The sequence below is a fragment of the Battus philenor genome, unplaced genomic scaffold (genome assembly GCF_028537555.1).
Source record: "Battus philenor isolate CCGP_79_NKW_IND1 unplaced genomic scaffold, ilBatPhil1.0.hap1 SCAF_20, whole genome shotgun sequence".
Classification (NCBI taxonomy): Eukaryota; Metazoa; Arthropoda; class Insecta; order Lepidoptera; family Papilionidae; genus Battus; species Battus philenor.
Window position 1 is genome coordinate 4,346,846 of NW_027181683.1, and position 9,384 is coordinate 4,356,229.

General features: G+C 29.0%; 1 protein-coding gene across 1 annotated transcript; it reads left to right on the plus strand.

Annotated features, from left to right (window-relative positions):
* Positions 1 to 265: 265 nt before the first annotated feature.
* Positions 266 to 4,759, plus strand: LOC137922835 (uncharacterized). The gene is made up of 4 exons (XM_068765923.1): positions 266 to 605; positions 786 to 919; positions 1,798 to 1,888; positions 3,427 to 4,759. Exons 1-4 carry the CDS (start codon positions 380 to 382, stop codon positions 4,242 to 4,244), a joined length of 1,269 nt encoding a protein of 422 aa, XP_068622024.1. The 5' UTR covers positions 266 to 379; the 3' UTR covers positions 4,245 to 4,759.
* The last annotated feature ends 4,625 nt before the right edge of the window (positions 4,760 to 9,384 follow it).

Genomic DNA, 9,384 nt, shown 5'->3' on the forward strand with positions numbered 1-9,384 from the left:
TACTTTGCACCATAAACCAAAAAATACAGGTTGTAAATCGACAGGAAAACAAACCATAGTCAAAAAAGTCAGATTAAAACGAAATACTAAAGCAACTAATAACATATTTAATTTGTTGGAAGGTTGAGAATATGAGTAATTTATTAAAAGGAATAATTAAATCTTTGTTTAGCACAAACAATCTTACAAAACTTATACTTAGTGTGTAGAAAGACACAACGCTGTTCAAACGATAATGTTACAGAATTTGTCTATGGTAGAAACATGTCGGCGTTTGTGTGTTGTCACGCCAATTTTTGTTTGTTATTATAACTTTTTGTTTACAAATTTAATTAAATAATGAACTTCTAGTGATATTATTATTGTTTTTTCGAATTACATGATATTTTCAAAGATGCCATATTACTGTACTGTACCGCGTTGTACATCCATGGCCGGCAAAGCAAAAAACGTTTCCTTTCATCAATTTCCAAGGGATGAAGAACTCGCAAAAGTTTGGAATGATGTATTGAAAAGAGGAAAACCTTATACAAAATATTCTAAAGTGTGCAGCTTACATTTTAAACCAGAAGACTACACTATAACTGGCTTAGGCAGAAACAAAGGTCTGTATAGTTTGACGCGTTTGATTTAAAACAAGCTTTTTAAAGTTCAATGGATATCTGAAATTGCGAGCTACGCCATATTTCGTTTACTATATGTTATTTAAATAATCTATAACCAAAATCAACTAAGGTTACAAAAGAGTTTTCAATCAATATATATCAATAACCTTTTCTTTCCAGGTCAGTGGAGAACTTTACGTAAAGACGCAGTCCCATCTCAAAATTTACCTTCAGAGTCTCCAGGACCTTGCCAAAGAAATATAAATAAAGTTTCCAGAGTTATAAATGTTCCCTCTGACATTATGGATTCTCAGGTTTTTTTATCATTTTTAGATACTAACTAATTAAATCAATATTTAATTTTACTTATTATAAAGTTTTGCCTGACACTAGGAATAACCTAAATTATGGTTCATTGTTGGTTACTGTATCTAAGAATTTGCTCATTATAAACAGACTTTAATATCAGCTGGTATTTTCTGAAGCCATATTATTTTAAGCTTCAGATATGAATGCATGGTAATTTGTGCTTAAACATTTTTGTGTTGAAGCTCCCAATAGCACATTTTATGGCATTATTTTTTCATTCAGTGTTTAATAATTTCAGCATATCTTAACTAAAATTAAATTATTTAGAGCTTTATCAGTAAAGTATAGGAATAAAAATTTTACAATTTGAGAAAAAATTGCATGAAAGGATGAAAATGACTAATAGAAATGAAACACATCAAATTCTTGTTTAAAAAAGTAGAGTCTCTAAGTTCTGTTGATTAACTTTTTTATCATTGCATAACATTAGAAACTTGACTGTATAAAACAGAGGTTCTTAGACTTCTTTGAATAAACCACTAAGGTAATAAAAGCTTGTTATGGGATCCATTGTACCACTTTAAATCATTAGTTTAAAGCATTAAATCAAAAAGAGATACTGTTAATCTAATGTTATTTATACAACTACATCGGATATGGGGATAACAGAAGAGTGGGAGATTCTCAACCTGTTCTAACTTAGATACTCTCAAGATTTGTCAGCAATAGTTTTCAGGGCTTAACATGGATTATTCCTATAACTTGATTAGTGGCTTATATCAGATTATGAGATGTATATATAAAATATTTTTTTTTGCCAAATTACTTCAATATCTTTAAAAATTGTTTGCTGTGTTAAAGATTATATCATTTTTTTATTCAGTTGCAACAAGTAGCCCAAGCATTTTACACCCAGACAATGCTGGCTATTGCTTCAGGAGCTGGAGATCTTGGCATGAACAACATATATAGCGGTGAGATAATTAATAAAACCTTAGTAGGTTAATTAACTATTCTTTAAAGCTTGGAGCATTGGTGTAAAGTTACCAGTTTATTGGTATTCTATAGACTGCATTTCGTAGAGATAGCGTCTGAGCGAATCCATACAACAAGTTGTATGGATTCGCGACATCCATACACTTTTGAAATTCCTTCCAGTCACACTAAGCATTTTACTAATACTTTTATAGTGTGAACAACCTAAAAGTGGAACACTCCTGTATCATTGTTTCCAGGCAATTATAACTTAGGTCTTCAAGACAAAAGTGAATGGGTTTCTTCAGGGTAAGCATGTACCATCTTAGAGCCTGTCATCACTTAAGATCACGCGAGACAGAGATCAACTGCTTCACCTAAAAAGAATAATAACTACCTAACATTCTCTAAGAACAAATAGTTTGAGACAATGTATTTGAAGCTTGGTTTAGAATCAGTAAAAAAAAAGTTGAAATGGCTATATCATTTCAGTCCATAGACTCCTAATGCAAGGCATAGTCCTCCCAAAAGATATCTATGGGAGGATATACCATAATCACCACTCCTAGCAGCTAGGATGGCAATTGCAGTATGCTAAGATACCATGCAGAAAATGCTGCTACCTATGCTCTGGAAACTTACAATTGCAAACTAAGCCATCTGTGGATGGGCTACCACAGTCCGATTTTTAGTACTAACTGTTATTCTGTAGCTAGAAATAGCACAAAATTTGTCATATTAAAGAATAAAGTATATAATAGTATATATAAGTATAAGTATATATAAAAGTATGTGAATAGTGTGTAAAAAAACACAATTTCATTTTTAGTTAATACATTTTTAATAACCTTCAAAATGTTATTGCCGTATAATTAGTGGGAAAAAATTAATACATTCTTGTAAACTCTTTCTTCAACTAACCCACATACATAAAATTTTTAAATTCAAATTACCTTTATTTACAATTGCATTTGCACTTATTTTTGAATCATCAATTATTAAATTTATAGGCTTGATATATAGCTTACAAATAGACCTCATAATCTCAGGACAATGAAATGTCACAAGTGTTAAAATGAGAACAACTGAGAATCTGACAACATACATTCATTTACACTTTTATATTAATAATAGGCCTCGTTATCTCAGGGCAATGAAATGTCAGAAGTGTTAAAATTGGAACAATTGAGAATCGGTACATACATTCATTTACACTTTTGTATTAATTTAAAGAAGATCTGTGAAGATTAGATTTTAATAAAAATACATAATGAGAAGATGTCAAAATATTAAATAACTATCTATAACTTAGTGTCAATGTTTAAGTGGATTATTATTATTGTTATATTTTTTAAAATTAACAGATTCTTTTCTTACAATAAATATCAAATTATGCCAAATTTCACTACACATCAGTGTCCCGTGACAATGGTATCTAGTTGTATATATATATTTTTGAACACTGTTTATTAAATGAATTTTTAATATAGAAAAATGATGTGTCAAAATTTAATGAAAAATATATAAATGTTTTCAGACCAAGCAATTTCTCTTAACATGGAAGACTCAACGTCTGGATCAAGTAACAGCTCAGGCCAATTTAATGAAACTCTGTCACAAATTGAACGTCTATTGCATAGAAATAATATTAGCAATGAAGTAAATACAACAGATTCAATGACCAAATCAAATGAACAAAATGTTAATAGTGTAAGTGAAGCTGCACAAAATTTTCACTTAAAACAAACTTATAAATGTATAGAATGTTCAAAATGTTTCAAGGACCCTGATGTGTTCATTTTGCACAAACGCACACATGCACCAAAGAATCCAAATGCAGATATTGAAGCCTTAAGAAAAACATTATCAGAGAATGCATTTAGTGAAAAAGAGAACTTAGATAATAACATAACTAATAAAACTGTTAATGACAATTCTACAGAAGATACACTAAGAGCCAATCCCATTTTAGCTAATTTGCTAAAATCTGGAATGCCCCACATGCTTCATAAAGATGAAACTCAGCTAAAAAACGATTGTAGGAATATTGCAAGCATAGAAAATCAAATAATGGCAGCGGTTTCCTCAAACATGAAAAACTACTTCAGAAATTTGTCTTCAATGATAACACAATCATCATTGAATGATGATGAAAGTAATGAAAATGTTATATCTGATAATTCGGTAAATGGATTAGAAAACAATTATTCTGAAGAATGTTTGAATAATGTAGAAATGAAAGATGTTGGTAATCAAGAGCAAATACAGATAGAAGAAAGAAATTTAATAAAGCCTGAATTTGATGCAAACTGTGATAAGAAAGACTTAATAGAAACAATTGACTCAAGTAGTTAGCTAAAGAAAAAGATTTTTGAATATGTGATTTGACTGTATGATATTGAGGTTTAAGGTTAGTATTAGTTACGAAAATTTAGGGCTAATATTTTTGTATATCTTTTAATAAACATTTATTTTAATTGTGCTTAATGAAGCACAGGTACCCGATCTTATGACGTCACTTACCCGCCTTTTTTGACTGATTATAGAATAGTTTTTAGCTTAAGTTTTTTTTCTTTCTTTATTTTTATTATAGTTGATTTGTAACTACATTATGTAAATATAGTAGAGTTTGCAATTATATAATAACTGACTCAATATAACAATGAAATTTATTTTATGCAGAAGAGTGTATGTTTTTTGTTTGCTTATCACAGTGAATGTAAAATCCATTTATGATTATATTAACAATGATGCAGTTTTAATTTTACAATACTGTTCATAAAGCAATCCATCATCTATATAAGACGTGTTTCAATGTAATATAGTGCATATATACACACCATATAATTCCCAAATACATAGTGTAGATAATTTTTTGTGAGTTAATTATTGTGTACCTAAGCAACGAAAATTAGGTTTAAAAAGGTCTTTTAAGTCATTGGCAAATCTTGCTAACCTATTGTGTGAGTTTATAATTTGTTCTTATGAAGTTCCTGTTTTTGAAGGACCTTTTATAACTGTGAGAGATTTTTAAGACATCCAAATCTTTTTTTATAGGGTAGACATCCTAAGTATAGTTAATTTGAAAATTTCTTCCAATGTAAAAAAAATCGTTTAAGATGAAAAAATTAAATTATTTTCCTAAAGAGCTTGCAGTAGAATAAATAACATTTATTCATTGAAAACACTTCATTTTGTATAATTTGTTTCCGTACAGTGAAATATCAATCCGTAAGTACAAAAAATACAAATTTAAATTAGGAATAGCAAGCAATTTTGTAACTGTTCATCACATTACACGAGAAAAAGTCTGCATGTTTTATATGGCCTTGACCAAAAGTACTGTGATCAGTAAATAGAGCAGATGTGCATATCAAATGTGTGTTATTGTTGTACAGAGAAGCTACAGTAAGTGGTGTTTATGACGGTGGTAAAAGAGATTTGGGTGTATATATAAAAGTCTGTCAAATTGGCTACCATTTTTAACTATAATGTAACTGTTTTGGCTGTGAAATTTGCTCTTTCTTTTCATACTGAAACATTACAAAAAGAATAGAGTAGTGTCCCATGTATCAATGTCAAACCATCACATCACATGATGCATAATATTCATTTCCTTTTTATAATTTTCGTTGGTTTAATGATGATTTATGTTAAATGTTTATACCCTATATAAATGACAGAGATACTGATACTGCACAGAGTTCAGTACTACACTACTGGTAACATCAGCAGTCCTCATCTTTTGCATCGCAACCAATTTTTTGAGTAATTTTACTTCCAAATACATTTTTTTGACCCTTTGTAAAATTGTCAATACTTAAATGTCAACATATCTCTTGTAATGATTATTATATTTCATATACACATTATGTAGAAATCTTTAAGAATACACAACCTTAGGAGTATTCTCTCTATTCTAAATGTACTGAAAAACTCATGTGAAGTTAACTGTGTATTTCTGAAAAGTACATGAATATTTACACACCTGAGAGAATAATATCATAAACAGTTGCACAGCACATCAGTCCTTGCTTGTGGTTCATTGTTTGTTAACAAAACAATTATTTTGGCGTTACTTGAGAATCGTAAAATAACAGGCGGTAGATAAAATGTGAACGGCGGTAGATAAAATGTGAATGTGACTTGTATTTCAAACCTTACAATCAGTGATTGGTTAATAAGATATTTGTTTATATTTACTCAAATACATTGAAAAAATTGTAAAAGATGCTATTTTTGTAAAATTCTGTAAACCTGGTGTCCATTTATTTAAGAGAAATGATTTAAATTATGAATCAATTTTAAATGTACATCTAATGATACAATATTTACTTAAATGCTTTCCTATAATATGTAACACATAATAGATTTAAATAATTTTTATGTGAATTTTTCACTGATAAAAACACTATTTCTATGTTTTAAAATAATTTCTTTTCTCAAGTTTATTTATATTAACTTACATCATTGTCAGTTTACCAAGGAAAAAAATTGTTTAAATTTCGCATACTAGGTGTACCAATCTTAACAAATGTAATCTAGATGTTTTAGATTTAAACAAAAATAATAAACATGGTATTTACCTATAATATTTATTAAGATATTTGTAACTACTGTAAAAGATGAGACTACTAAATTAGGATCCTTTATAAATTAAATGTATATTTTCTGTAAATTTATAAATATATTAATGTTTATATAAATCTCTTTAAGGTTGGACTGATTAAAAAAAAAAGACTGCATTTATAATCAAACTTATTTTACCCACCGATGGGAAACGTCTATTAAATTTATTCTTTAATACACATATCTTAAGCTATTTTGAGTTTTAATTTAAGTAACATAGTGCCTTAAAGATAATTGTTTTTTTTTAGTATATATATTTGGTAAATTGTGTGGTTAGAATAATTTATGACCTATTTATTTAATAAATAAATATGTGATATAAATTGGTAAAATACAATTTCGAGAATTTATTAAATCAGTAAAAATTATAACACGCTTACCTTAATATAATTTGAAAAAATATATATTCGTTGGTACATTATAAATACTGTTTGACTATTTTGAATTCATCAATAGTGAATTTAATTGAATATTCGCAGCACTTCAAAGATCTCGATAGGCTAAATATTTTAGACATTTATTACAGGTTTTGGCAAAATAAAATTTTAAGAAAATAAATCTGATCCTTTATATACTGACATAACGTCACATAGGTAGTGTGCGACATAAATAACCCTCTGCGAAGCCGAAATTAGCCTATTATCTCTTTCCAATGGTGTATGTGCAATATTTATCGCTGGGTACTGTATATAATACGTTATGCAGTACAAACATTAAGGATCTATCATTGAATTTAAATTTGTTACAATGGGTAATGTATGTTGCATTCAAAATTTGTAATGGAGGTAATAAATTGCCACTATATCATATATAAAAAACCTTATGTTGAAAAATCATGACTTCTTTTTTGAAACAATTCAAAAATTACATCCTTGAAAATTTTTTGATCTATAACTTGTATTGAAAATGAAAATAAAGGTTTTTTATTTTGGTTTTATTCTGTTATTCCTGTAATAATTATACAATATGCCATTAATTGGTATGACAGTGAGCTTGTACCAAGCTATTACAAAGAATCGTTAAAAATTAAGTTTTGTTGACATTGGTTAAACTGCTTAATATGAAAATTGCCAAATTAGTCGTCTTTTTACAGCCGATAGGCCCTCTCTGTAAGACATAGGCCTACGCCAAAGATAACCAAAATGACCGGTATTATGCTGCACGCATCTAGCAGTGGAGGCCTACCCACGCTTTGTACTGGCTTGTCTCCATTCAAATCAGTCTTATTATTGCTTTATTATAAATAGCATTGGAATATTTTAGAAAGTTTGTAAATTCATTTTCGTAATAAAAAATATTTACTTTATTGAAGGCCATGTATTTAATAGTTAAAATGGACTACTTACTTATGGAGGCCTATATGATTAATATTAAGCACAAACCCAATATAGCCTGCCTGGTTGCAGATTTATATTTTCAAACTTTAAAAAATGTAATATTTGATACAGTTTTAATAAAAGGAGAAGAAACAGGATAGGAATGTCGTTTCATTTTTTAAAGAGCATGTCTTCCATTAGGTTGCATATACTATTCAAAACTGAGCTTTTTATTCTATGCCATAGTCTGCAGTAAACATGGTTCAATTGAGCTGATTTTTGAACAAATATTTTCTTTTAAAATTTACAAGAGTTTAGCGATTATTGTTGCAGGCAACACCATAAAAAATCCAGAGGACTTGACATTCATCCGTCAATCCCGACGGACTTGAGCATTTTCATAAAAAAATATGGTCCAAATATCCCACTCGTCGATAAGGCGGCGTGCCGTGGGCGATACAATTGTTTTTGATGTTTCTTAACGTTGCAGGTTCGTTTAAGTGAAAATGAGCCTCGTCACTGCAAGAAATGGAATTTAAAGTGCGAAATTGGTGTAACATAATTTGCCAAAAATTATTGCGTTAAACTAAGTCCCTTTCTTTCAGTTCTTGAATATTTTGAATTTTAAGGGGATAGGACTTCAAATCCTTTACTAAAATTTTATGAATAATCGCTCTTAAAAGTTCCAGTGAGGCTGCTGTTAGCCGTATTGAAAGTCGTGGATTTTCATGTAAACTGCTTTCAACCAGTTTAATGTATTCCGAAATTATTGAAGATCTGGATCTTGGCCATGGGGGTTCGAAGCCGAAGCAGTTGCTCTGCACCCTTTGAACGATTTAATTTAAACTTGGTCCATCACTTATCCGTCGAATACCGAAGTGTGCACAAAATTATCGACGAGCAGTAATACTCGAATCATTACTCTTAAAAAATGCTTCGACGGCGAATGCACGATGCTTACTGGACCACTGTACATTTCTAATTTTCTGCTAATTATGCTAATTTACTTCTATTCTGACATATCTAATTCCAGTGTAAAATCTTGTATTCAGATGAAAAGTACCAATTCAATTTAAAGAGTATTTTTCATAAATATTGTGATAGGTTATTAAATTTGGTATTAACTCCATTCTATTTAAAAATCTTGACAAAATAAAGCATATAAAAATAATTAAAATAAGTTAGGTTAGGTTAGCAAATACTAAAATTTTGCGATATTTAAAATTAATAATAGCAGTGTTAAACGAAATGTGTTATGCAAATTTTTAAAATTTGAAAATTTAATATATTTTTGCGTTATTTTATTAACGAGGACTTGTATCAGCTTCTGAAATAAAACACCATGTAAACAAATGGTTCAACATCGACGATAAATTAGTTCTTTACAAACAAAATTAGAAATCCCCTTAACTTCATAGAAGTTACTTAAATATTTAAAAAGAGATTGTAATGGTTATTGTAACCACTCTTTTACTCTTTAAGTACTTACTGCTCTTCATAAAGGAAAAAAATAGAGATACATATGAATAAAAAACTTGAAATTTTCATTT